Genomic DNA, 16207 nt, shown 5'->3' on the forward strand with positions numbered 1-16207 from the left:
TCCTTAGAAGAAGGCCTTTAGAAGAAGGGCGGAACGTGTTGAAAGGTGCTAGTGATTGAGCTCTGCTGCATACATTTTTCGACCAGGTTCCAGGAACAAGCCGGATTTATCTCCAGTGCTTCTCCACTGAAATACCTTTGGACAGCCTGTCTTTGTGCACGAGGCAGACACCGTCTCCTCTGGAAAACCAAGCATCCCTTCAGGAACTTCAGGAGAATGAGCAGCTATAAGAGCCATTTTCGTGGTCCTTAGTGATAAGTACCACATTTTAATTTTGTAAGAGTTCCTATTTGGGGGGGATTTTATGTACTGGGGCAATAAATTTTATAGAGTTACACTATATTTTGTCTCTCTTTGCCTTAAGGAATTTCCAGTACACTATTGGGTCCTCAATTGCTACAGTAAAGAATTTGGACTTTCCCCAAAGGAACCTATATGTGATTTGAACAGACTTTGAATATTTTAGGGACATTTATACTGTTTTTATTGATACAATTTTTAGATACATTTGTATATGTGTGCACCCTTGATACATTTTAAGGGGGATTATCTTCTAAGCGCTGACAATATTGATTAGCATACAAAATCCTAGTCACAATAAATAAGCATCTAAACCAGAAGCAAATAGTAGCATCACAATATCCCAGAGAGGGAGTAATATCAATGGTGAATCCAGAGGGAAAACCTTCCTGAAAACCTTCCTCTCTCACATCACTGTTGTAAATAAAAGTTGCAAATGAAAGTTCACTGTGCTCTAAACAGTGGCACTGAAATTGATACAGTTCACAACAAAATATCCAGAGAAAGTGAATCTATAGGGGAACAATGTCCCCAGCTGGACCAGGTACCTCCTGTCCTACCCGTTGCCTGCCCCAGGAAGGTAGTGAGCTGCGGTGGTTGAGAGTTCCCAGCATTCTGGCTGTAAAATGGAGGGTTTCCACTTCCTGTGCTCAATTAAGTGAAGGGAACCCTTTGCTGTATTTCTGTCTTGCTGCCATGTGTAAAATCCACCGATGTTTGATGGTGGTATATGCACCTGTGCCCGATCACATGCTCCTGGAAACTTGTTCGAAGGTCCCGCTTTACTTGTTTTGTGGCACTATCAGCCACTTCATCAGAGGCTTTGCATGCTCTGCCTACCTTCGACAGCTCAATGAAGTGGTCTGGGTGTCAGGTCCCTCTAGGGTTAACCCTGCCAGATGTAAACATAGCAGTTTCTGAGAAACTGCTATGTTTACATCTGGGGTTAAGCCAGCCTCTAGTGGCTATCTTCCGGATAGCCTCAATCACGCAGAGCGTCCATAGGGAAGCATTGAAAAATGCTTTCCTACGGACACTTTGAATGCACGTGGCAGTGCCGCACATGCGCATTCAGCGCTGGTGACGTCAGACAAGGATGCTGACGTCGGCGGGGGAGGAGAGGTAAGGAAGCCCGGCAGGGGAAAAGGGTGAGTAGCTGAAGGGTTTTTTATCCCTTCAGCGCCGTGGGAGGGGGACCCCGAGGGTGTTGGCACCCTCTGGGTACTATAGTGTCAGAAAAACCAAGCGGTTTTCCTGACACTTTAGTGTCCCTTTAAATACCCCACTAAATACCATTCACACTAAAACTTTTTTTTAAATCAGTAGATTGTGACAGTTACATTCCAGCGGACAGCATCACAAAAGATCTTGGCTTAACAGTATACCGTTCAGTCAGTTCCAGAAGATTAGGAGAAATTGCTCCAAACAAAACATTTGCAAATTACAAATGAGAGAAATAAAGGAGCAATTTGCAGTAAAAGGGTATTTAGATCAATTGTTGGAGAACACTATGACTAAATCCCATGGGAAACTACATTAAAGACCCAGATGAAGAGCCACTCTTTCTTTTTACCCTTGTATATTTGCTTCTGGTACCACACATGGTTTATATCCTGTTATTATATTATTTATTTTTGAGAGGTTTTTGGTGGCCTTTTTATACCTGTTTTTAGAGCAATATTTAGTAGATAATTCCCAGTTTACATTTGTCACCTAGGGGTTCATACGATAAAACAATCTGCGCACAGCATACAGATATTCATAAAGTACACAGAGCTGAGTAAAATACACAGATAACCAAACCACAAACAGAGCTGAGTAAAATACAGAGAAATAACACATAGAGTTGGGCACATTAAGGAGATAACTATCCCACACAGCCAGGATCTTTGTGATGGATTACACAGAGCTGCAATACAAAGATCCCCACATAGTATATGACTCTGTAAAATGTTTTGCCCTCCCATTGTCACCACCGGACTCCCCTGACTTTATATATATATTAATGATACATTTGAGTAAATGTCCTTGCTTAATCAGCCATCAGGCAGTCACTGGGGTTATTGGGGGAAAGAAAAATACAATATTATACACTTACATTTGGAAGGGGACACTCTATGTGTTACTTCCAAAATGTCTTCTTGCTTCTCTATCCCATGGACACTCTAACTCCACCCCTGGTTCTCTCAGCCAATGATGGCTTCTGAATAGAGAGACCAATAGTATTCTTCTACTCATGGGCAGCTGGCTCTGATGCCTTAATGGTAACGCAATGGAAATTCCTTAAATTCCTTATCAAGGACACTAGGCATGTTCAAAACCATGTTCAAAACCTGATATGATATGATATGCCTAGATGCCCTCAAATACACTTTTCCAAACAACTACCAATGAAAGGGGAGGGGCCCTGCCAAACTGAAACCTATTACAGAAATAATGATACATTAATTATTTCCCATATTTTTGGGCTTGCCACCCTCCCCACTAGAAAAAGAGGGTGTTTCTAAACTACTGCAATACATTTATCCCATGTAAAAGCTGCTGGAGCCCTACCTCACGTGCCCTTATGAACAAGCTTCTATTGTTCCCATTTTTATATATTTTTAATACATTAAAAAAAAAAAACAATGTAAAAGTACATCATCATTTTTTTTTATTTTTTTTTGTGATGTTTAACTTGTTGGAAACAATGTGCCTTGTGCTCAGATTACCATCTTAAAGTCCCTAAGGTTTTGAATTTGTCATGCTTTTTCACAGTTCTTAGTACTCAACCCTTTGTCGATCTGTAGGCCAAGGTCCTGTAGACTTTATGAATTAACGTAAAATCTTACATAGAAAGTCCTTTACAAATTATATGTAATCTCTGAAGGTCTAAAATGCATTAGGCTTGTATTATTTGGCTCCCATTGTTTTGTTTTTTGTTATGTGCCAATAACTTATTTTTTTTTTTTTTATTATTCTTATGGTGAGATTTTGTCTAGCAATTTTCTTCTGTCTAGCCTCAAATATTAATAACTATAATAACTATAATAATTATAACAATATGCAAAATAAAAGATATAGGATATATACAGCATAGATCATTTTTACTTACATCAATTCATCTTCAGGTATGCTCTCCTGAGTGTTGAAATGTCTTTTTCTAAGTTCTTCCATCATCTTGTCAACATCCCTTTGCAATTCCTGAAAACTCTTATCTTGTGTTTTGTTCTGGAAACCCAATGTTTCATTCAGTTTTACAGCTTTATCATGTATTTCTGAGGATTGTAAAAAAAAAAACAAAAAAAAAAACAAGTCAAACAAAAAGACACAATTTCAGTAAAATTCATTAGTCAATGAATTGCTATTCATGTTTTACATGTGCAGTAATTGTGTGCAACAATAGCACTGTAAACCAAACACTACTAGTTTTTATTTAACCTTTACTGTTATTCCTCTCTGGTCCTATAATTGTGAGAACTAGAAGACTAGGTGTCCCCTTATCTTGTTTTAATAGGGTTAGTGGGCTTTTCATGCTATAACATTAACGTTCACCCTACCATCCATATTTGAAAGAAGAAGTAGTGGTTATACGCTGGGCTCCTATTTGACATATTACCAGCCTCTGCTTAACTGCTTAAAAGGTGGAGGAATGCGTGGAAGGGGTTTGCTGGGATTTGCATAGGTTTGAGACCCGCTTGGCTTGATTAGTGTTAATTCTGGTATCAGATCAAAATCGGGATGTTCTTTAATCATTCAAATTCAAACATCAATTAAACAGAAAAGACTTGGCACACTGTTGACAAAATATCTAAACAGACAGCAATTTTTGGCTCATTGTTTTCTCTGTTTCTCCCCTGCCAATTTCTTTTGCGCAGAACTGAAACTTTCAAGTCCTGGATCTGCACTACTAACCAAGCCTAAAAATTACTTGCCACAGCAATGGTCTATATAAGTGAATTTCTATTTTACAGGGCTAGATTTTCACTCACCAAAGTCTAGTGGAGAATGAGAACATTACAAACCCTGCTTATGTACATGGTATACCTTCAATGTATAGTCTGTATTTTTATGTATCTATAAGTGCATGTTTCTTCTTATTAGTACCATGCATTAATGATCAAACCTTAACTAATAAAATCAGTATTATGTGCCAGGAAGCATATTTATTTTTTGTTTTGTTTCTGGTTTTGTGGTCCTTTCATTACCACAGAAGAAAGCAGTGCATCTTAGTTAAAAAGTCATGTTGTTGAAGATTCTATGGTTTTCAGCAAACTTATTTTTACATGTAGTGACAGACGTACATCGACCAGCAAACAGCATTTCACAAAATCTGGAATAATAACAACCAACATTTACACTGGATAAGTTCTGGACTATTCATTGTTTATGTAGCTAGTAAACAGCTAATTGGCATCAATTTATAAAAATCTCCTTACAACATATTTATGCCACATTACAAAGACCTGCTCCTCATCTTTGTTTGGCATGTTGTCTTGCTGCAACAATTCTGAACCTTTTTTTTTTCTAAAGGACACACTGGACACACTGGATCTGAGGCCTGGAGATCACTGAAATTGTGGGTCACCAGCCCAAGCACAAACCCCTACTGTGTTGGACAAGCAAGACTCATGCACAAATTCGGTCTGCAGTCTCACCCTGGCACTAGTGTGCAAACAGGCATCCAAACCTACCTCCCAGTTTTTTTTAACCCCTTAAGGACACATGACATGTGTGACATGTCATGATTCCCTTTTATTCCAGAAGTTTGGTCCTTAAGGGGTTAATCTGCATAAGATGGTCCAGGGCAGCAGCCAAAAAACTGAGCAGGCAAATTGTCTAGGGAGAAATGCTCCCCCATATTCCCATTGTCAACCCTCCCATGTCTGTAATCAGTTATCTGAGGTATAATAGTAGAACTTTAACAATAAATTAGTATTAAAAGTGAACTTATAGCAGTGATTAAACATGATTAAATGTGCATAAAACATAAAACTCTAGGTTTAATGTGACAAGCATAATCAAGCTTGTCAAATTTGTTTTATTCCTGACCATCTGTTTATGCTACAATCTCAAATACCAGACGCAAGAAACAAAAAAAAGCCATACAACAAAATCCTGACAGGATTGTTCAATAAACCATGAATTGTTGGGAAAACACCAGGGAACTGCAAATTTGAGGCCAGTATAGATTAGCTGGAAACGTGACTGATTTGAAGTATTTTTATAAATTTTCTATCTTGACTAAAATTTGCAATACCTTGCATAATTTCTGACAAAGTATAGTTTAGCAACATGATTTCTGCACTTCTACTTTGTATATCATAGAGATGTGGTTGTCAAAGAGTGAAACCCCGTTTTTGTTTTTTAATGTAAAGTATAGATATGATTTCAGTACTTCTATTTTGGATAATGGTCACAGCGAAAAACCTGCGCACATAAATGATTGAGCAGCAGGACATAATAAACGTTATATGTCAATGCCAAAAAATACAGGAAATGGTACTAGCAAAAAGACTACTCCCTGTCTGGCAAAAAGCTAAAAAAAGATACTTATTTTATGACAGAATTTAACTGATTATGATTTACAATTATTGTATTTAACAAAAAGCTTTTATTGTAACTCTTACCAACCAGAGAAAAACTAATTGCTGTACTAACACTAATCTCTAAGAAGTACGTATATTTGTCTAATTTTACGCACACACCATAAAAGTTCACAGATTAAGCCAAGAAATTATAATAAAATAACTCATATAAATATAAGGCAATATCTTGGTCAGTAATTTAGCTTTCACGGTTTAATTTGGTTTGCAGTATTTATTTTGGTTTTATGGGGCTGCACTTATGTAGTAGATGCCTGTAATGTAGAAATTAGAAGCAGCTAATGGATAAATACATCCCGTAGAAGTATTTATCCGTGGTAAAAGCATCTGTCCAAGCATATTTTGTGATCAGCATAGCGTGATAATAAAGACTGGAATTTAAGAAACCTGTTAAATTAGTCCAGCACTTGGAGCTTATGTTTCCAAAACATAAATGTGAATATAAAGCAAGGCAGATACATCCTGTTCCATTTTGGCTGTGTTTCTTCGTTTTTTTGTTAATATATACATTATCATAAAATAATTTTAAGAGAAGAGTTCCATAGGAAGGAAGAGGTCAATGCTCTCAGACCGCGGGTCTTTTTAGTACTTGCCATAAAAAGCAATGTAGCATAGAAAATGGAGTCAGAAAAAAAAAAAAAAAAACACCTTCCAGGATATCTTTTCCCAGTCTCAAGTGCTGAGTTTGCACAATGAACCAAAAGATCACGATTGAAGTAGCAAATTTCAGTTGCAAACAGTGAGACATGTTTATTGATTGTGGCTATACTGCTGCCATTAAACACCCATGCTCAAAAAGCTCTGCTGTTGAGGTGAAATGTGTTTGGAAACATTGTCTTACAGTTCACACCAAGTAACTCATACTGAGCTTGTTCTCTGGGAAACAGTGCCTGTTTTACAACACGGTATCCAGTCAGATAATCCATTAAGGAGATGTGCAGTTTGACATACAAGTTGATTACTAGTGATATGCTATCATATTAACATATTAAATAATATATAAAACTGTATATGCAATTTTCATGTTAATTTAATAATAACATTTTACTGTACAATACTACCATATGTACAGCTGTGGTTGTGTCTCTCCCCATCCCCAATTTGTGTTGCATGTATACCCTGACAAGGGATACAAGACTAATAGAAAGATAACTGGAGATAATCGTTCCATAGGGTAAAATGGCAGGTTTAACACAAGGAACATTATATGATAAGTAAAAGAAACATAAAGTCTTTAACCCCTTAAGACTGCAGGACGTACTATGCCGTCCTTAATTGGCCGGCTCTAAACGCCGCAGGACGGCATAGTACGTCCTGTGCGGTCTTACCCCCCACGTGGCCGGCGGCACATGGCCGCTGCAGATCGCGGTTGGGGGGCATGCTGTCAGGATCGGGACAGGGATCCAACACGCAGAGTACAAACAGGTGGTAGGTACGTATACCGGACCTTAGAATGGCCGGACTAACGTAAGGAGTAAGCAAAGAATGGTCAGAGACAAGCCGAGGTCGGGGGAACGAGAGAGCAGGAAAGCGAGAGACAAGCCGAGTCAAAGGGTAATAGAGATAAGCAGGGTAGAACAAACAAGCCGGGTCAGAACCAAAGAGACAAATAGAAAACAAGAGCACTGAGTGACTAGACAAGCTAGAACCACGACAGGGCAATGAACAAATGCAGAAAGCCCTACTTTATACCCTGGTTCTTCATACAGACCTCACATGCTTCGACGAAATCCCTAATATCTTTACGTAATGAAGGCCACCAGAAATCTTTAGAAATTAAGGAACACGTCTTGCGAATGCCAGGATGCCCAGCCACCTTACTGTTGTGAAAGCACTGTAACAGTTCCAGTTGGAGTTCAGGAGGAACAAAATACCGTGCCCCAGGGCCCTGTTTAGGAGCCAGGTGCTGTAACTTCATGATCTCGGCAAGCAACGGAGAATGAATCCTGAGACTCGTGTTGGCGATAATATTGCACTTGGGAACTATAGAAGACAAAACCGCCTCAGATATAGTAGAAGGTTCATGTTGGCGAGACAAAGCATCGGCTTTAGAGTTCTTAGAACCAGGTCTATAGGTGAGCACATAATTGAAATGAGTGAGAAACAAGGACCAACGAGCTTGCCTGGCGGACAAGCGCTTGGCCTCCCCAATATAGGACAAGTTCTTGTGATCCGTCAAAATAGTAACAGGATGCAAGGTCCCTTCCAATAGATGTCTCCACTCCTTTAAAGCCATGATAACCGCTAGTAGTTCCCTGTCACCAATGTCATATCTGCTTTCAGGCCCAGATAATTTCTTGGAAAAAAAACCACATGGATGTAAGGGTTTATCCACACCTAACCTTTGAGACAAGATAGCACCTATACCTGTCTCTGAGGCGTCTACCTCGAGTAGGAAAGGCAAAGTCGTATCAGGATGAACTAAGATCGGAGCAGAAGCAAAACGTTCTTTGAGTGTTTTGAAAGCAACGAGAGCTTCAGTAGACCAAGTCTTAGTGTCAACCCCCTGTCTGGTCATATTGGTAATAGGAGCAATAATAGAAGAGTATCCTTTAATGAAGCGCCTATAGTAATTGGAGAATCCAATAAACCTCTGAATGGCCTTGAGACCCCTAGGTAATGGCCAATCTAAAATAGACTGGAGTTTATCCGGATCCATCTTAAACCCGTCCCCAGAAATCACGTAACCAAGAAAGTTTATCTGAGATTGGTCAAAACTACATTTCTCCAATTTGCAGTACAACCCATGTTGTAGAAGTTTGCGCAATACCCTTCTGACTTGTCTGTGATGGGTCTCAATTTCTCTAGAGTGTTTTAGTATATCATCCAAATATACAATAACACAATCATGTTGAAATTCCCTAAGAACTTCATTGATCAGGTCCTGAAATACTGCCGGTGCATTACAGAGCCCAAAAGGCATTACCGTGTACTCATAGTGTCCATAACGGGTATTGAACGCTGTTTTCCACTCGTCTCCCTGCTGAATTCTCACTAAGTTATAGGCCCCTCTGAGATCTAACTTGGTGAAAATCTTGGAGCCTTTTAGACGATCAAAGAGCTCAGTAATCAAAGGAATCGGGTAGGCATTTCTAATAGTTATTTTATTCAAGCCTCGGTAATCAATGCAAGGCCTTAACGTGCCATCCTTCTTATTCACAAAAAAAAAACCGGCCCCGGCAGGAGAGGAGGATCTCCTAATGAATCCTTTGTCTAGGTTCTCACGAATATACTCCTCTAAGACTAAGTTCTCCTTAGTGGATAAAGGATATACATTGCCCCTCGGAGGCATAGTACCAGGTAGGAGATTAATCTTACAATCAAAGGACCTGTGTGGAGGTAAAGTATCAGCATTCTTCTTGTCAAAGACTGCCTTTAAATCCAGGTACAGAGGCGGTATTTGTACGTCTGTAGACTGGGTAGAATTAACCGGTGTGTTAACTACGCAAAGCGGTGAGACTTTCTGTAAGCACCTGTTCTGACAACCCTGACCCCATGAGATTATCTCCCCTAGTTCCCAATCAATAATAGGGTTATGTTTCTTTAACCATGGATACCCCAGGACTATAGGAACAGAAGGAGACGAAATAAGCATAAGAGATATACCTTCCTCGTGTAAGATACCAACAGTTAAGTTAACAGGTATGGTCTCACGAAAAATAACAGGTTCAGCTAATGGTCTACCATCAATGGCCTCAACGGCCAAGGGAGTGTCCCTTAGCTGGGATGGAATAGAGTGTTTAGTAACAAAAACTTGGTCGATAAAGCTCTCAGCAGCTCCGGAATCTATCAACGCCATAGTTTTTAGTACTCCCTTCTCCCAAGCTAAAGAAACAGGTAGCAGAAGCCTGTGATCTTTATAATTATGTATAGAGGACAAAATAGAAACACCCAAGGCCTGTCCTCTAGAGAAACTTAGGTGCGAGCGTTTCCCGGGCGATTAGGACAATTTAGGCGTAGGTGACCTCTTACTCCACAATACATACACAACCCCTCCCTTCTCCTGTACTGGACTTTGAAATGAGGGAGCTAGTTTAAAGGAAGGTCTACGGGTTCTATCTCGAGTGTTCTGCCTCTCTCTTAAACGTTCATCAATACGAGAGATAAAAGAAATTAAATCCTCCAAATTTTCAGGAAGCTCTCTTGTAGCAACTTCGTCTAGAATTTCATCTGATAATCTGTTTAAAAATACGTCTATATAAGCCTGTTCATTCCACTTAACTTCTGCCGCCAAGGACCTGAACTCTAGTGCATAATCCACAAGTGTTCGGTTATCTTGTCTAAGGCGCAACAGTAATCTAGCTGCATTGACCTTTCTACCTGGAGGGTCAAAAGTTCTTCTAAAAGCAGCGACAAAGGCATTATAATTATAGACTAACGGGTTATCATTCTCCCACAATGGATTGGCCCATCTCAGAGCTTTCTCAATGAGTAGTGTGATAATAAATCCAACCTTTGCCCTATCTGTAGGATAGGAGCGTGGTTGTAATTCGAAATGGATACCTATTTGGTTTAAAAAACCACGACACTTATCCGGAGAGCCACCATAACGTACAGGAGGAGTAATACGGGAAGAAGCACCTACTGTGGCTACCTCTAGACCTGAGCTTACAGGGGAGATGGACGTAGTACGCATCTCTTCTGGTTGATTACTAGAACGAGATAATAAAGCCTGCAGCGCTAGAGCCATTTGATCCATTCTATGATCCATGGCGTCAAATCTAGAGTCGGAAGAACCAACCTGAGTGTTTTTACCTGCAGGATCCATTGGCCCTGTCGTAATGTCAGGATCGGGACAGGGATCCAACACGCAGAGTACAAACAGGTGGTAGGTACGTATACCGGACCTTAGAATGGCCGGACTAACGTAAGGAGTAAGCAAAGAATGGTCAGAGACAAGCCGAGGTCAGGGGAACGAGAGAGCAGGAAAGCGAGAGACAAGCCGAGTCAAAGGGTAATAGAGATAAGCAGGGTAGAACAAACAAGCCGGGTCAGAACCAAAGAGACAAATAGAAAACAAGAGCACTGAGTGACTAGACAAGCTAGAACCACGACAGGGCAATGAACAAATGCAGAAATCCCTACTTTATACCCTGGTTCTAGATAGGAATCACGCCCCCGACGAGTCCTGATTCGTGCTCGGGACTTGATTGACAGGTCGGAACAGATTGTCGTCATGACGTCGGCTACTGAGCGCCGCGTCATAAAAGGGAGCGGATTCCTCGCGGCCGGCGTGTAAACGGCAGAGAGAACTGCGAGGAACGAGTGAGTCAGACCCTCTGAGAGGATGAACGTCTAAGTGTCTCACCTCCTCCGAGGTAGAGACAACAGGTACCCTGACACATGCCTGGCCCCCCACGCAGCCCCCCTGTGCCTGGGGACCGCGGTCTGCAGCTTCTGATCGCAGTGACAGGCTGTCACTGCGATCGGTATTTACCATGTGTCAGCCGATTTCAAACTTTTCACACAGTGACTCTCTATGTGATATCAAAGATCTATCTGCCTCTCTCTGCCTCTCTCTGCCTTCAGATCAAAGTGTATGTGGGGTACTGTTCTATTCATGTGATATAATAAAAACCTGGAAACATGGTACATGTAGGTACTGTTATATTCAAAAGACAGTGTTAAATCAAAATACTAAGTCTCTAGTGCACTAACTAATATCAGGATTATGACATTTCCAGTGAAAATGCTATTTATCTGATTAAAAAGACAAAAATCAAAGTAGAAATCGCTACATGGGCCCAGCATTTCTGTTAAAATGGCTAGACCTAACATCTCAAATTATGCCATTTGTTATACTCTGGGGTGCCTACTTTTGAAAATGGTTTGCCATAACGGTGGGAATGTTATTACCCAGGCTGCCATACTCTCTGAAAAGCTACATAGGCCCAGAAAATAATATTGGCAAACTTACAAGCTGAAAGGGCATCTAATATATTTTGCCCTATGACTTATCAGTAAAATCTGAAATAATAGTACGTGGGGGTACCGTTATATTCAGAAGACAGTGTTAAATCAAAATACCAAGTCTCTAGTGCACTAACTAATATCTGTATTATGACATTTCCAGTGAAAATGCTATTTATCTGATTAAAAAGACAAAAATCAAAGTACAAATCTCTACATGGGCCCAGCATTTCTGTTAAAATGGCTAGACCTAACATCTCAAATTATGCCATTTGTTATACTCTGGGGTGCCTACTTTTGAAAATGGTTTGCCATAACGGTGGGAATGTTATTACCCAGGCTGCCATACTCTCTGAAAAGCTACATAGGCCCAGAAAATAATATTGGCAAACTTACAAGCTGAAAGGGCATCTAATATATTTTGCCCTGTGACTTATCAGTAAAATCTGAAATAATAGTACGTGGGGGGTACCGTTATATTCAGAAGACAGTGTTAAATCAAAATACCAAGTCTCTAGTGCACTAACTAATATCTGTATTATGACATTTCCAGTGAAAATGCTATTTATCTGATTAAAAAGACAAAAATCAAAGTAGAAATCGCTACATGGGCCCAGCATTTCTGTTAAAATGGCTAGACCTAACATCTCAAATTATGCCATTTGTTATACTCTGGGGTGCCTTCTTTTGAAAATGGTATGCCATAATAGTGGAAATGTTATTACCCAGGCTGCCATGCTCTCTCAAAGGCGAGATAGACCCAGAAAATCAATTTGTCAAATTGCCAACTTTGAAAAGGACATAATATTTTTGTCCCCATGACTTCCCCCCCAAAACAGAGAATCTAGTACATGGGGGTACTGTTACATTCAGGAGACAATGTTAAATACAAATAGTGAGGCTTTGTTGCAATAACTCATATCAAGAATATTAAATGCCCTGTGAAAATGGAGTTCATGTGCGTGAAAAAGCACAAATAAAGCTATAACTGCTATGTGGGCCCTTCATTTCTGATAAAGTGGTTAGACCAAACATCTTGCAATGCACCATTTCTTATACTCTGGGTTGCCTTCTTTTGAAAATGGTATGCCATAATAGTGGAAATGTTATTACCCAGGCTGCCATGCTCTCTCAAATGCGATATAGGCCCAGAAAATCACTTTGCCAAATTTCAATGTAATAAAGCCTAAATGGATAAGCCGTATATATGACCGTGTAACTTTCCAAAACACCATAAAACCTATACATGGGGGGTACCATGGCGCTCGTGAGACATCACTGAACAGAACTAGGAGTGTTTCAGGGCAGTAAACTATATACTAACAATAATATTATCAGTGAAAGTACAGATTTTATGTGAAAAATGCAAAAAAAACCAAAAAAAAAACACTACATTTGGCTAGGGTTTGTGCCCAAGTGGCTACTACAAAAGACTGGGCATACCCCATTTTGAATACCCTGGGATGTCTACTTTTTCAAATGGTATGCCATGATGGGGGTAATTTTCATTTCTTGGCTGCCATACAGTCTCAAAGGCAGCCTGGACACTGCAAACTAATCTGACAAATTTCAAGATGAAAAAGCATAAATGGATAAGCCGTATATATGACCGTGTAACTTTCCAAAACACCATAAAACCTATACATGGGGGGTACCATGGCGCTCGTGAGACATCACTGAGCAGAACTAGGAGTGTTTCAGGGCAGTAAACTATATACTAACAATAATATTATCAGTGAAAGTACAGATTTTATGTGAAAAATGCAAAAAAAAAAAAAACAAACACTAAATTTGGCTAGGGTTTGTGCCCAAGTGGCTACTACAAAAGACTGGGCATACCACATTTTGAATACCCTGGGATGTCTACTTTTTCAAATGGTATGCAATGATGGGGGTAATTTTCATTTATTGGCTGCCATACGGTCTCAAAGGCAGCCTGGACACTGCAAACTAATCTGACAAATTTCAAGGTGAAAAAGCATAAATGGATAAGCCGTATATATGACCCTGAAACTTTCCAAAACCCCATAAAACATATACATGGGGGGTACCATGGCGCTCGTGAGACATCACTGAGCAGAACTAGGAGTGTTTCAGGGCAGTAAACTATATACTAACAATAATATTATCAGTGAAAGTACAGATTTTATGTGAAAAATGCAAAAAAAAAAAAAAAACACTAAATTTGGCTAGGGTTTGTGCCCAAGTGGCTACTACAAAAGACTGGGCATACCCCATTTTGAATACCCTGGGATGTCTACTTTTTTAAATGGTATGCCATGATAGGGGTAATTTTAATTTCTTGGCTGCCATACGGTCTCAAAGGCAGCCTGGACACTGCAAACTAATCTGACAAATTTCAAGGTGAAAAAGCATAAATGGATAAGCCGTATATATGACCCTGAAACTTTCCAAAACCCCATAAAACCTATACATGGGGGGTACCATGGCGCTCGTGAGACATCACTGAGCAGAACTAGGAGTGTTTCAGGGCAGTAAACTATATACTAACAATAATATTATCAGTGAAAGTACAGATTTTATGTGAAAAATGCAAAAAAAAAAAAAACAAACACTAAATTTGGCTAGGGTTTGTGCCCAAGTGGCTACTACAAAAGACTGGGCATACCACATTTTGAATACCCTGGGATGTCTACTTTTTCAAATGGTATGCCATGATAGGGGTAATTTTAATTTCTTGGCTGCCATACGGTCTCAAAGGCAGCCTGGACACTGCAAACTAATCTGACAAATTTCAAGGTGAAAAAGCATAAATGGATAAGCCGTATATATGACCCTGAAACTTTCCAAAACCCCATAAAACCTATACATGGGGGGTACCATGGCGCTCGTGAGACATCACTGAGCAGAACTAGGAGTGTTTCAGGGCAGTAAACTATATACTAACAATAATATTATCAGTGAAAGTACAGATTTTATGTAAAAAAAAATAAACCCCCCCCCAAAAAACGCTAAATTTGGCTAGGGTTTGTGCCCAAGTGGCTACTACAAAAGACTGGCCATACCCCATTTTGAATACCCTGGGATGTCTACTTTTTCAAATGGTATGCCATGATGGGGGTAATTTTCATTTCTGGGCTGCCATACAGTCTAAAAGGCAACCTAGGTCACTCAAACCAATCTGTCAAATTTCTATGCAGAAAATAAAATAATGGACAAGTCGCATATTTGACCCTGTAACTTTCCAAAACCCCATAAAACCTATACATGGGGGGTACTGTTTTACTCGTGAGACATTTCTGAATACAAATATGTATGTTTTATTGCAGGAAAACCGAACAGTATTCTGACATTAACAGTTAAATTGCCATGCTGAAATTGAAAAATAACAAGATTTCATAATTTTTTCAAGTTTTTTAGATTTTATTCATATAAAATGGAGTTCCATATATGAATGTTTGATATTAAATGAAAGCTCGGTTTCCCCTGAACAAAATGGTATATAATAAGTGTGGGTGCACTTAGTATGAAAGAGGTAAATTATTGTTGAACAGACATATAGTAAAATTCTGTGGTTTGTTTACATTTTTTTTGGATCACAACTTGTACATTTGGCTGCGGTCTTAAGGGGTTAAAATGGTTCTTTATTATAATAATAATAATAATAATAATAATAATGTCTAAAGTTTTTATTTTATTCATTCGTTGATGCATTCTATTGATAGATTTTCTTAGCGTGGTACCTTTTTTGTTTTTTGCTTTCTATATTATTTACAGATAGATTGAGAGGTTGTAATCTATCAAGGTACGACTAATACATATTATATTTTTTTTATAAAACATTTCCCTTCCTTTTTTTTTTTTGTTTACTTGAAACATTATCTCTGTCTTGCGCTGCAAACAATAGCCACCGCACCTCGGCCATAGAAAAACGCATGGCTCAAGTAGCCACTGCCCACAACGGAGCAACAAAACTTACCAACGCCATGAAACACCGGATTGCGGACCTAGAACTGGAGCTGGAAGACCTCTCAAACAGGGCTAGGCGCAACAACTTACGGATCAGGGGCCTGCCTGAAACGGTGGAAGATGCAGACCTGGAAGCCATCTTGGTGGCATGCCTCCGCCAGGGACTACCCAACATCCCTGATCAGCTCTGGCACGTAGAAAGAGTGCACCATGCCCTGAGGGCCAAGGGACCTAGCAACAGCCCACCCAGGGACGTCATAATGAAGTGGCATCATTTCAAAACGAAAGAGGCGATCCTTAAACAGAGCAGGCAACAGCCTTACACGTGGGAAGGTACGACACTCCAACTCTATCAAGATGTCGCCCCATCCACGTTGCAGCGCCGGAAGGAATGGAAGCCGATCACCGACTTGCTGAGAGAAAAGGGGGTCCGCTTCACATGGGGCTACCCCTTCAGGATCATCGTGTTCAACAGCCCCAGA

General features: G+C 39.9%; 1 protein-coding gene across 10 annotated transcripts in view; it reads right to left on the minus strand.

Moving 5' to 3' along the window:
* LAMA2 (laminin subunit alpha 2) overlaps positions 1–16207 on the minus strand; it is a 767184-nt gene that overhangs the window by 163509 nt on the left and 587468 nt on the right. For all 10 annotated transcript variants that reach the window (XM_063443147.1, XM_063443149.1, XM_063443146.1 and 7 more), the window contains one exon: positions 3395–3557. In XM_063443147.1, coding sequence (XP_063299217.1) covers positions 3395–3557 — 163 coding nt within the window. The remainder of the gene's footprint in view (positions 1–3394; positions 3558–16207) is intronic.

The sequence above is a fragment of the Pelobates fuscus genome, chromosome 2, assembly GCF_036172605.1.
Source record: "Pelobates fuscus isolate aPelFus1 chromosome 2, aPelFus1.pri, whole genome shotgun sequence".
Lineage (NCBI taxonomy): Eukaryota > Metazoa > Chordata > Amphibia > Anura > Pelobatidae > Pelobates > Pelobates fuscus.